The 14,516-nt window shown below is 35.9% G+C and overlaps 1 protein-coding gene across 2 annotated transcripts in view; it reads right to left on the bottom strand.

The window, feature by feature from the left end:
- LOC125658911 (RRP12-like protein) overlaps window positions 1-14,516 on the bottom strand; it is a 136,833-nt gene that overhangs the window by 61,905 nt on the left and 60,412 nt on the right. For both annotated transcript variants that reach the window (XM_048890364.2, XM_048890363.2), the window contains exons 13-16: window positions 11,608-11,643; window positions 10,556-10,698; window positions 9,191-9,312; window positions 6,036-6,151 (exon numbers count right to left, since the gene is read on the bottom strand). In XM_048890364.2, the coding sequence (XP_048746321.2) occupies window positions 6,036-6,151; window positions 9,191-9,312; window positions 10,556-10,698; window positions 11,608-11,643 (417 nt within the window). The remainder of the gene's footprint in view (window positions 1-6,035; window positions 6,152-9,190; window positions 9,313-10,555; window positions 10,699-11,607; window positions 11,644-14,516) is intronic.

The following is a 14,516-nucleotide window of genomic DNA, read 5'->3' as shown; positions in this document are numbered from 1 at the left end:
TGATACATTGTAGAACAGGCAAAAATTCTCACTAACCAATATATTAAGATTCATCAATTAACAAAGTTTGATGATGTTAAGTCAAATAGTACCTGAAAATTTAAATGTAACTGTCCAAAAGTTTGGTCGGCAGGGATTTTCCACCCTGTTGTAGGGGTCCGAAATTCGGCCCCATTCCCAATGCAAAATAGTAGTATTTTTTCCCAATTTGTCTACAAAATTTCCCAATTAAAGTCAAATAAAAAATTGTCTTGTTTTGCAATATTGTCATGGGGAAAGTGGAATGATTCAAAGAAAGAGTTATCAAATGAAAAAAATATAGTTATTGGTTTGACACAAATTGTGGACCAGAGGCCCGAGACCACCAAAAGTTCGGAAGGTCTACCTGAAATTTTCGTCCGTCGGTACACTTGTTCAAAGTGCAGTATATTAACTAGATTGTTCATTTTCTTTGAAAAATACATGTTACATGATTCTATTGTCTTCAAATTTCCTCCATAAAAATAATTCAGCAGCACTACCATCATAGTTCATTAGATAAAACACTCTAGAAATATTGGCAACTGTTCGACAAATCCGAATTTCCTCCATTTTTCTCTTTGATTAATACGTGCTATATTGTTGCTTCACATATTGTACCCATTTCCTTAACCTATCTGAGAGTTATTAGGCAAATATCATATATATTTAGAATGTATTTTCAGTGTACTTTGTGTGAAAATAATTTTTTTAATCTTTGAAGCCGCACACTTCGTTTGGAGAGTCTAATCACCAGAAATGATGATATTGTATGCTGCATTGAATAAATAGCATTACTTCAAATTCAGCTTACTTTTATCATTAATGTTAACATATATACATTTATAGATATATTTACTTTACAAAATGATTTTATTGGATGTGAAAATTTAACTTCCCAAGCCTGGTGTTTTTCTTACTGATTGAACAAGTGTATTGGCATTGATAGTATCAAAGAGAGTTTCATGATGAACTAGATCATGATTTTAAAAATAATTTATATATGGTTGGGCTGTTTATGTCAATTTAGAGCAATACACTATGTACTGAAACTCCATGATTAAATCTAAATTTAATTCAACTTTTATTTAATTTCCTTACTTTTAATATTTCCATTGATTTTTTTTCTATTGAAAAAAATTTCATCTAGTATTCAAAAGTATAAATACACAATATTATTAGTCATGATGCAAGTAAAATGGGGAAAATACTTTCTATTTTTTTTTCTTCCTGACATTTTTGAAGAACCATCTGAAAACTAGAAGCTAGGGTCACTTGGAAATTTGAAAGCTGGTGTTCCGTCAGTCCATGCACCATTGAAAAATAGTTTCAAGTGTCATTTAACCCTGATTGCAATGAAAAACAGAATGTTAAGATAAGAAAACTTCCATGAATGAAGAGAAAATGTTCATCTTTTTATTGAAAAAAAAGCGTATTTTAAGAAATATGTTGTAAAACTGTGAATTTCTGAAATTCCCAATTTGGACAAAATGCCGTTAAAATTCCCAATTTTAAAGGCTCAGGCCCCATTCCCAAAATGGTGTGGAAAATCCCTGGGTCGACATACTGAAGACTCAAGATGCATCAACTGACAAGTCAAATAGTATTCAAATATAGCCGTCAAATTCCAAAAGAAGGCCACAGTGACCTACTTTTCGGTCGACACACTCCAAAGACTCGAGATGCATCAACTGACAAAGTTTGATAATTGAAGTCAAATAGTATCTGAAATATTCAGATATAAACGTTAAATTCCAAAAGTAGGTCACAGTGACCTACTTTTTGGTCGACACACTCTGAAGACTCAAGACCCATCAACTGACAAAGTTTGATGATTGTAAGCTAAATAGTATATCAAATATAATCGTCAAAATCCAAAAATAGGTCACAGTGACCTACTTTTTAGTCAACACACTCTGAAGACTCAACATGCATCAACTGACAAAGTTTGATAATTGTAAGTCAAATAGTATTTGTTTAGTATTTTAAACAAATATTAAGATATAGCCGTCAAATTCTAAAAGTAGGTCACGGTGACCTATTTTTTGGTCAACAAACTATGAAGACTCATGATGCATCAACTGACAAAGTTTGATGATCCTAGCTTTCATAGTGTCCAAAATATGCATCTAAAATTGAAAATGTGAAATTTGAATGTGCAAAATTAAAAAAAATATAGGTCACTGTGACCTACTTTTTTTTATATAAATATGTTTCGAGGCCTCTAGACGCATCAACTTACAGGTTTGATTATTCAAAACCTCTCGGTATCTGAAATAACAACCTAAAATGTATTCATAAACGATTAGCCATAAAATTCAGAAAGTAGGTCATGGTAACATACTTTTCACATGACGCAATTCAAGGTCTCATGATCCATCAACTGACAACTTTTGATGATCATAGGTTCAAAAGTGTCCAAGATATGCAAAATCCATTTAATAATAATTACCTGTGAAATTCAAAAAGTAGGTCACCATGACCTACTTTTGAGACAACATGATATTAGGTCCTAAGATGCATCAACTGACAAAATGTGATGATCCTAGTCCTTATACTAAGCAAAATATCAAAGTTTTAACAAAACAAAATTTAAGGTCAACTTTGAAGTGACCTTGAGACCACACCCTTTGCCCCAAGATGATGCCTTAACTAATTTTTTATCTACAACCTATCCTCATCCTTATGCATGAGTTTGGTGATAATTTGCCCAGTGGTTCTTGAGAAGAAGATTTTTGAGCAACAACTACTTTTGTTTGCATTTTCCTAATTATTTCCCTTTGATATAGGGTCACAACCCTAGTTTTAGTACAAATGAAAGCCCTTGGGCCAAGGATACCCTGTGAGAAATTTGACAAAAATTGGCCTAGGGGTTCTTGAGATATAGCCCTTTTCCCAAAAAAGTTGACGCACACCGCATACCGCACGCCAGACATATGGCCATATGATTAGCTCTTTGAGCCTTCGGCTCAGAAGAGCTAAAATTGTCACTGCAATGAATATCTCTCCTTCTTACCCCTGCCAGTAAGTCCCTACATACAAATAACATACAATAACAAGAGGCCCATGGGCCACATCGCTCACATGAGTCACCTTGGTCCATATCAGAGGACTTTCCATATATATTTGCATGTAAAACTGTAGTCTCTATTATGGCCCCAACCTACCCCTGGAGACCATGGTTTTTGCAAACTTGAATCTACACTATGTCAGAATGTGAACTTCTTTGGCCTAATGGTTCTTGAGAAGAAGATTTTTCCTATATATTTGTATGTAAAACTTTGATCCCCCCTTGTGGCCCTATCCTACCCCCAGGGGCCATGATTTGAACAAACTTGAATCTGCATCATGTCAGAAAGCTTTCATGTAAATATCAGCTTTTCTGGCTCAGTGGTCCTGAGAAAAAGATTTTTAAAGATTTTTCCTATATACAGTATTTGAACAGTGTATGTAAAACTTTGACCCCCTATTATAGCCCCATCCGACCCCCGGGGCAAGGATTTTAACAATTTAGAATCTGCACTATATCAGGAAGCTTTCATATAAATCTCAGCTTTTCTGGCTCAGTGGTTCTTGAGAAGATCTTTGATCCCCTATTGTGTCCCCATCCAACTCCCCGGGGACCATGATTTAAACAAACCTGAATCTGCATTATGTCAGAAAGCTTTCATGTAAATATCAGCTTTTCTGGTTAAATGGTTTTTGAGAAGAAGATTTTTAAAGATTTTCCCTATATATTTGTATACATGTAAAACATTGACCCCCCTTGTGGCCCCATCCTACCCCCAGGGGCCAGGATTTTAACAAACTTGAATGTGCATTATATCAGGAAGCTTTCATGTAAATATCAGCTTTTCTGGCTCAGTGGTTCTTGAGAAGAAGATTTTTAAAGATTTTTCCTATATATTTGTATGTAAAACTTTGATCCCCTATTGTGGCCCCATCCGACCCCTGGGGGCCATGATTTTAACAAACATGAATCTGCATTATATCAGGAAGCTTTCATATAAATCTCAGCTTTTCTGGCTTAGTGGTTCTTAAGAGAAAGATTTTTAAAGATTTTCCCTATATATTTGTAAGTAAAACTTTGATTCCCCCTTGTGGCCCCATCCAACCCCCGGGGGCCATGATTTTAACAAACTTGAATCTGCACTATGTCAGAAAGCTTTCATGTAAATATCAGCTTTTCTGGCTTAGTGGTTCTTGAGAAGATGATTTTTAAAGATTTTTCCTTTATATTTGTATGTAAAATTTTGATTCCCTATTGTGGCCCCATCCAACCTCTGGGGGCCATGATTTTAACAATATAGAATCTGCACTACCTAATAAAGCTTATCTATAAATTTCATCTTTTCTGGCCCAGTGGTTCTTGGAAGGTGGCCTGGCCCTTTATTTTAACAATTTAGAATTCCCTTTACCTAAGGATGCTTTGTGCCAACTTTGGTTGAAATTGGCCCAGTGGTTTTTGAGAAGTCAAAAATGTTAAAAGTTTACAGACGGACGAACAGAAGACAGACGGACAGATGGACGGACGCCGGAATACGGGTGATCAGAAAAGCTCACTTCAGCTAAAAATGTCACTGCAATGAATATCTCTCCCTCTTACCCCCACCAGTAAAGCCCTACATATAAATAACATACAATAAAAATGTCACTGCAATGAATATCTCTCCTTCTTACCCCTGCCAGAAAGTCCCTATCTATACAGTAACATAGAATAACAAGAGTACCACAAACGGTACATCATACGCCCGTCGGACAGTGGTGACAAATATTCAGTGCAATATCTGTATCCATAATGAGAATAAATCTGCTAAAGTATTTGACCTACTTTCAGCCCTGAAGTAAGTAAGTTACCATGCACCAATTAAGCTGAAATGCAAACTGGACTTGTATTCCTCCAAGAGAAAGGTTGTGGCTAGATTTCAGAGCAATACCTGTATCCATAACAAAATAATCCGGAAAACTGATTAACCTAATTTAGCCCTAAAGTAGGTCAAGGTGCATCAATCCAGCTGAAATGCAAACTGAACTTGTATTCCTCAGAGAAGAAGCTTGTGACTAAATTTCAGGGCAATGTCTGTATCCATAATGAAAAAAAAAGTCTGGAAAACTGTTTGACCTACTTTTAGAAATGCTGAAATGTAAACTTCCTGAGGGAGAAATTGTGACCAAATTTCAACGCTGTATATGCATCCGTTACGTAAAAAAGTCGGGAAAACCTGACCCTTAGTACCCTCCCTTTTGATAATAAATAAATTGATTATAGGATTAATATGATCATCAACCTGAATATTTCTCAGCTGGTTTCACATATGTATGTATGTTTACAAGTGTAAACAAGAGGTACTGTGAGCAATGCTCACTAAGAATCCCCCCGCTTACCCCAATCTCCCAAAGGGTGTTGGTAATAGGTATAAACTACCTCTTTTCTGAGTGTAAAAAACAAATGGCATGACAAACCGAACCATATTGCTACTTCGATGTCCAGTGCGCGTGACCTTTGACCTTTTGACCCCAAAATCGATAGGGAACATCTTCATCCCATGGGTAGTCCATATGTATGATATGGTGACTGTAGGTGGAAAGGATAACGCTTTAGAGCCCGGAAACCATATTGCTACTTCGATGTCCAGTGCGCGTGACCTTTGACCTTTTGACCCCAAAATCGATAGGGAACATCTTCATCCCATGGGTAGTCCATATGTATGATATGGTGACTGTAGGTGGAAAGGATAACGCTTTAGAGCCCAGAAACCATAGTCCAGTGCACTTGACCTTTTGACCCCAAAATCGATAGGGAACATCTTCATCCCATGGGTAGTCCATATATATGATATGGTGATGGTAGGTGGAAAAGATAATGCTTTAGAGCCCGGAAACCATTGCATCCACAGACGGACAACCCGATTCCAGTATACCCCCCCTCCCCCCACAACTTGTTGCGGGGGGGGGGGGGGGGGTATAATAAGACACTGATAACTGACACAGCTGTAAGGTCACAATAGACTGTTTACCTGTGCAAGATCTGTGGGATTGGTACAGAACCCTGGCAACAGGGACCAGATCTGTCGCTGAAGAGCATCATACGATTTACACACCACCTGGTTATCTGTAGATACTGCCTCCAGAGCTGTCACAACAAACATAATAGACATGTACCAATAGACCACAACAAACATGTACCAATAGACCACAACAAACATAATAGACATGTACCAATAGACCACAACAAACATAACAAAAGGCCCATGGGCCTAGAATAGCTCTTCTGATACATTGTAGAACAGGCAAAAATTCTCACTAACCAAGATTCATCAATTAACAAAGTTTGATGATGTTAAGTCAAATAGTACCTGAAAATTTAAATGTAACTGTCCAAAAGTAGGTCACGGTGACCTACTTTTGGTCGACATACTGAAGACTCAAGATGCATCAACTGACAAGTCAAATAGTATTCAAATATAGCCGTCAAATTCCAAAAGAAGGCCACAGTGACCTACTTTTCGGTCGACACACTCCAAAGACTCGAGATGCATCAACTGACAAAGTTTGATAATTGAAGTCAAATAGTATCTGAAATATTCAGATATAAACGTTAAATTCCAAAAGTAGGTCACAGTGACCTACTTTTTGGTCGACACACCCTGATGACTCAACATGCATCAACTGACAAAGTTTGATGATCCTAGCTTTCATAGTTTCCAAAATATGCATCTAAAATTGAAAATTTGAATGTTTGCAAAATTAAAAAAGTAGGTCACTGTGACCTACTGTTTTTTATAAATATGTTTTGAGGCCTCTAGACGAATCAACTTACAAGGTTTAGTGATTCTAAACCTCTCGGTATCTGAAATAACAACCTAAAATGTATTCATAAATGATTAGCCATAAAATTCAGAAAGTAGGTCATGGTGACGTACATTTTACATGATGCAGTTCAAGGTCCCATGATCCATCAACTGACGACTTTTGATGATCATAGGTTCAAAAGTGTCCAAGATATGCATCAAAATCCATTTAATAATAATTACCTTCGGAATTCAAAACGTAGGTCACCATGACCTACTTTTGAGACAACATGATATTAGGTCCTAAGATGCATCAGCTGACAAAATTAGATGATCCTAGTCCTTATACTAAGCAAAATACTTTTAACAAAACATTTTAACAAAACAAAATTTAAAGTCAACTTTGAAGTGACCTTGAGACCACACCCTTTGCCCCAGGATGATGCCTTGAACAATTTTTTATCTACAACCTATCCTCATCCATAACTTTGGTGATAATTTGTCCAGTGGTTCTTGAGAATAAGATTTTTGAGCAACAACTACTTTTGTTTGCATTTTCCTAATTATCTCCCCTTATTAAAGGGTCACAACCCTAGTTTTAGTACAAATGAAAGCCCTTTGGCCAAGGATACCCTGTGAGAAATTTGACAAAAATTGGTCAAGGGGTTCTTGAGATATAGCCCTTTTTCCAAAAAGTTGACACACATCGCATACCGCACGCCAGACATACATGTATGGCCATATGATTAGCTCTTCAGAAGAGCTAATAAACATGTACCAATAGACCACAACAATCATAATAGACATGTACCAATAGACCACAACAAACATAATAGACATGTACCAATAGACCACAACAAACATAATAGACATGTACCAATAGACCACAACAAACGTGTACCAATAGACCACAACAAACATAATAGACATGTACCAATAGACCACAACAAACATAATAGACATGTACCAATAGACCACAACAAACATAATAGACATGTACCAATAGACCACAACAAACATAATAGACATGTACCAATAGACCACAACAAACGTAATAGACATGTACCAATAGACCACAACAAACGTAATAGACATGTACCAATAGACCATAACAAACATAATAGACATGTACCAATAGACCACAACAAACGTAATAGACATGTACCAATAGACCACAACAAACATAATAGACATGTACCAATAGACCACAACAAACATGTACCAAGAGACCACAACAAACATAATAAACATGTACCAATAGACCACAACAAACATGTACCAATAGACCACAACAATCATAATAGACATGTACCAATAGACCACAACAAACATGTACCAATAGACCACAACAAATATGTACCAATAGACCACAACAAACATAATAGACATGTACCAATAGACCACAACAAACGTAATAGACATGTACCAATAGACCACAACAAACGTAATAGACATGTACCAATAGACCACAACAAACGTAATAGACATGTACCAATAGACCATAACAAACATAATAGACATGTACCAATAGACCACAACAAACGTAATAGACATGTACCAATAGACCACAACAAACATAATAGACATGTACCAATAGACCACAACAAACATGTACCAAGAGACCACAACAAACATAATAGACATGTACCAATAGACCACAACAAACGTAATAGACATGTACCAATAGACCACAACAAACATAATAGACATGTACCAATAGACCACAACAAACATAATAGTCATGTACCAATAGACCACAACAAACATGTACCAATAGACCACAACAAACATAATAGACATGTACCAATAGACCACAACAAACATGTACCAATAGACCACAACAAATATGTACCAATAGACCATAACAAACATAATAAACATGTACCAATAGACCACAACAAACATAATAGACATGTACCAATAGACCACAACAAACATAATAGACATGTACCAATAGACCACAACAAACATGTACCAATAGACCACAACAAACATAACAAACATGTACCAATAGACCACAACAAACATAATAGACATGTACCAATAGACAAAGTTCTCATAGCAGTGATATTACAATAGAATATACTCCACGGAGGCCAGTATTATGACATAATATTACAACTTTTAAATCATAGCATTCAAAAGACAATCTTATAACAGTTTGATATAATTTTTAATGTGCGCGTGATTATGATAATTATATGGTATTAAGCAAATATCCTATATTTTCGTAATGTAAAACACATATACATGTAATTATCCCCATCTTTTAAAATCATTTTTCTAGAATTTCTGATATACAACTCTGCCAGTAAATCTGGTTATGTCATCATTTATATGACTGTATATATATCTCTACAATATGTATGTTACAGTCATACATCTCTGTTTGAGTTTGGCAGCCAGTGGTAAGAAGTAGGTGGTGAAGAATCCTAGCTCGGTATCACACACATTGTCTCTGATGACTGGAATCAGCCAACTGCGGGGAAAGTTGTAGTCATCACTGCAAACAAAGTCAACATCTTTATGAATTAGTGCATTCTATAAACAAATGTGGTATATTAATCATGTAAATATTCAACATATGAAATTTAAAAAACAAATACCCATTGGTCATCTCAATGCTCCCTTTGTGAATTTACTGTCTTGTACCTCATTAAGCAACTTTCAAGAAAGGAACTAAATTATTCATGACATTATAAACTAAAGTTCAAGAGCATGACAGACGGACGAATGAACAGACAGACAATGAACAAAGTGATTACTAAATATTACTGCTCCGCAGGTGACACAAATAATCAAGTGACCAAAAATGATTATTCAAATATCACCATATTTGTATTAATCTGTGTACATAGCAATTCAGAAACATTTGTTATACACCATCATTTTTTTCCTATATAAAACTAATACTATTTAGAACCAACATTTTGACTGTTATATGAACTCTCACATTCACAGTCTATTGACCGGTCAACAGTATACGAACTGTTGACCAGGCAATAATCTGCCCTATTTCTACTGGCTATGCAAGACGCATGATTCTTGGTTGAAATTGAAATTACCGATAATATATACCATGTGATACATCTAGTCATTAATTTGTTCATGATCCTTTTCTTATTTGGGGAACTTGTGCTGCACGTGCCATGAAATAAATGTACTGATGAGTGGTGGGAATAACACAGGTGTTTGCATACGGGATGTCAGGAATTTTGGCATTTCATATAAAAGGTGTGAACGTCTGCAGGGAAGTCTGCATACGGATATGTACCAAAAACACTAATCTATCATTGAACAACAATTACAAGAATTGAATGATTTATAGCTAATTTCTAAATAATGAATTGGGTGGGCATGTTGGTCAAACGAAATGCTTTTTTGGGTGGATCATTTTGGAAAATTTATTCTTGATATAATTATTTCTCATGTTTCTTTGTTTTATCACATGGTGATATCCAAAGAGATGTGCGGTGGCATCCACAGAGATCCTTCGTGGACTTCAAAGTCTAGCTTGCTCAGAAAAATAGGACTTCAAAGGCGTCGACAATTTCAAAGGTCCACCGTGTTTTGGACAAAAAATTTTCACCACATTGCGTGGAACACGTATAAAACTCGTGTCATGTACTGTATCCTCAAATACACCAAAAATCATTCTACTGTTACGTAAACATGTGGACAAAGACAAGGAAATGTCATATTTTCTTGAACAACAATACACACAGTCACCATTCTGTTTTACTTACTCATCACCAGTAATATTTAAAGGGACAGCTTCTAAGACATGTCGAGGTCCCAGGTGTTTCATGGCTGCTCCAATAGCATGGTCTAGCTCTGCTTTGTAAGGAAACCTAGGACTGTCTCTTAGATTGGCTATTGACAACAAACTCTGGTAAAGACATCAAACTTAACATCACATTAAGATGAATCAATTCATTTTACTTATACATAACAAACAAAAAATCCCAACAAGATGTGTTTGTAAAACACTGATGCCCCCTAATTACAACATTTTAGTGAATAATTTTCAAAGTCGGTCAGAGGTCAAACTTCAAATTCACAAGGTCAACAAATTTGGTACGAATTGAAAGATCTTCTCAGAAGAATTGCACATGTTAAATAAGAAAGCAGTGTCTTAAGTTACGGTTTAAAAGATAGGCTTATATTAGAATTTTCTAAAAGTAGGTCAAAGGTCAATTTAAGGTCACCAGGTCAACAATTTTCGCACCAATGGAAAGGTTTTGTCACAAGGAATACACGAGCCAAATATGAATGCTGTACATCTTATGTTGTAAAAGATATGACCGAAGTTAAGTTTTTTGAAAATTTCCAAAAACTAGCCTAAGGTCAGTGGTCAAGGTCACAAGGTATAAAATCTGGAATTGTTAGAAAGGTTTTCTCACAAAAAATGCACATGCTTAATATGCAAATAGTACCTCTTACAATTTGAAAGATATGGCTTATACTGGAATTTTCTAAAAGTTGTTCAAAGGTCAATGTTAAGGTCACCTGGTCAAAGATTTTGGTGTCAATGGAAAGGTCTTGCCACAAGGAGGCCCGACAGACAGATGGACAGGCCAAAAACTAGATACCCCTGAATCTTAGATTCCGGGGGCATAAAAATAAAAAAAGCAAAATTGATATCATAATGATTACTATCATGATATGGGCTCTATATAACATGTTTATATAGTTTAACTGAATGACATTGTATAAAACAGTTACTCTGAGTCTACATTTTTTCGGATAAAATGAAAGTGATACAGATAAATTTATACATGTATAATACAAAACTTACCTTTTTGAAAAGAACTGGGCATTCTTTACCAACAACCTATGATGAAAAATCATCAACATATCAAGGAGAACACTATCAAACATTCTCTATATAAACGCAAGTTTGACTTTAGAATGAACGGTGAACAAATGAAAATATGAATGTTTTAGGGACTGTATGTGTACCATTAATCTCAATATTTCCCAAGAAAGTGGGAAAATGATTCCAATTTAAAACTTCATTTTTCAATATTATAGTTATATAATTTTGTGAAAATGTGGTAAATATGGAAATTGTTCGTATTTGTTATGAAGCTATAAAAATGGACAGTGAATTTTGATGTCAATCAAGGCAAAGCAGTGGTTGTACATCAAATTCTGTATATAGAACTTGGTAGGACTCCCGTACAGACTAAAGAATTGATAAAACAGACACTATACAGGCGAAAAGTATTATCATGGCTTTCTTTATTGTTGGAATAAACGATTCATTGACAAACTATTAAAAAAGAGTGAAAACAAAGGAGCCAGACGACCACCAGTTATAAAACAGGAGTCCCATGGGCCACATCGCTCACTTGAGCAGCAGCTCCTAGCAATTAATAAACAAACTTGAGCAAAACTATCACAAGCAGCTTGGTTCAGAAAAAAGTTTTCAAAGGTAACGACTAAAAATTCATTTATTATTAAACTTCATTATTAAACTTGACTACAAATTCAATAATTATCATATGCCCTTGTAGATGGGTATGGCCTTTCATATTAACCATTTAAGGATGCTTTGTGTCAAGTTTGGTTCCCTATACATTCACATATAAAACTCTGATCCCCTATTGTGGCCCCACTTTAACCGCAGGGGTCATGAGTTTTACAAACTTGAATCTCCACTATGTCAGGAAGCTTTCCTGTAACCCTATTTTTGCACAAACTTAAATCCCCTTTACCCAAGGATGATTTGTTGCAAGTTTGATTGAAACTGGCCTAGTGGTTCTGGAGAAGATTTTCCTATATATATGCATGTAAAACTTTGATCCCCTATTGTGGCCCCACCCTATCCCCGGGGGCCATGATCTGAACACATTTTAATCATCTTTATATCAGGAACCTTTTAGGTAAATCTACACTCTTCTGGCCCAGTGGTTCTTGAGAAGACTTCTAAAGATTTTCTATATATTCGCATGTATAACTTTGCTCCCCTATTGTGAACCCAACATAGCCCTGGGGGTCATGATTTTTACAAACTTGAATCTCCACTATGTAAGGAAGCTTTCATGTAAATTTAAGCTTTTCTGGCCCAGTGGTTCTTAAGAAGATTTTCAAATGACCCCACCCTATTTTTGCCTTTTTGTGACTATCTCCCTTTTGAAGAAGGGAATGGCCCTTCATTTGAACATACTTGAATCCCCTTTACCAAAGGATGATTTGTGCCAAGTTTGGTTGAAATTGGCCCAGTGATTCTGAGAAGAAGATGAAAATGTGAAAAGTTTATGCCGCCGACAGACAACAGACAAATTTCCATCAGAAAAGCCCACTTGTGCCTTTGGCTCAGGTGAGCTAAAAAAAAAATAGATGTTAGCCAACTTGAATCCCCTACTGTATACCCCCCAAGGCCAAGATCTAAATAAACTTGAATCTGAACTACCTTTTATCACTAATCGTGACCCTGTTACTCTGAAGGGGATTTTCAAACCTTTTTCCTACATATTCCCATGTAAAACTTCTAATGTAACCCTGTGGCAAATTCAAAAGATGCCACCATAATTTCATTTTTGATTGATCATTGATACCACTTTGAAAAGGGTGTGACCCTTCATTTGAACAATTTGAATCCCCTTTACCCAATGATGCTTTATGGCAAGTTTGGGTGAAATTCATCCAGTGTTTCTGGAGAGGAAAAAATATGTAAAGTTTGGAGACGGACAAGACAGAGAGACTGACAAATACTGGACAACAGGTAGGGCTGTCACGGTTCTAAAAAATTTCGGGTCGGGTCGGTTCTAAATTTTTTACTTCGGGTTCGGGTAATTCGGTTCAGGTCTATATAACTACAGTAAAATATCTGTATCTCGAATATGGTTTATCTCAAATACCCCGCTTGAGTCGAAGTCGACAGCTGGTCCCAGCCGTTTTCCCTATATAAATGATTAAAACAACTTCTGATATTTCGAACACGGTAATCTCGAATACTCCACTTATGTCGAAGTATTTTCAAGGTCCCATACCCTAAATTCACCTGGTTTATCTCGGAGTGCAGTCAATTTTCTGCTCTGCTTACCATACCTGGCGTCGTTAAGTCACACATTCTAGCCTGCGGCTTCATCAATTATAATTAATGATCGCTAATCCACGCTCGCCTTTTACGAGTAGACTCAGGTCGCAATAAATGGTTCAACAGCCTCCCAACATTATCGCCAATCAAGAACTAACACACCTGATTCCAGGGATGGTGTTTTGAATGACACACGCTCTATCATTAACATGTGGGTTAGATAAACGCACAAAATCGTCGAAGTACGCTTGAAGGTAATGCTCTTGATAACGATAATGCATTTAATAATACACGCTTCATAATTAAAACTAGGACAGAGAAAACACGAACATTTATTTACTAAGCATCTAAAAATTTTGTTTCGTCTATTTTGTTTCTTACGTGATTGGTTCTTTCATTACAACGCATTAACTACATCCCAGTCGAGCCTGAACATCAGTAAACTTAAAGTAAGCATACAGGCACGATCATCTTAATTTTGAAACACATTGTGAATTCAATTGGATGTTTATATATATTTAATAAACCCGAAATTTTTGTCTTTGAAATTCCCCAATATTAATTTATCAACTTGTATTAAAATATAAGAAACGACAACGGGACTTTTGTTTATGATGTAAATCCCATACTATGCATCAACTATCCTCCTTCAAAAAAAAATA

This window comes from Ostrea edulis, chromosome 9 (genome assembly GCF_947568905.1).
Source record: "Ostrea edulis chromosome 9, xbOstEdul1.1, whole genome shotgun sequence".
Classification (NCBI taxonomy): Eukaryota; Metazoa; Mollusca; class Bivalvia; order Ostreida; family Ostreidae; genus Ostrea; species Ostrea edulis.
Note: the sequence above shows the minus strand (reverse complement) of the source record. Positions and strands in the feature narration are given on the sequence as shown.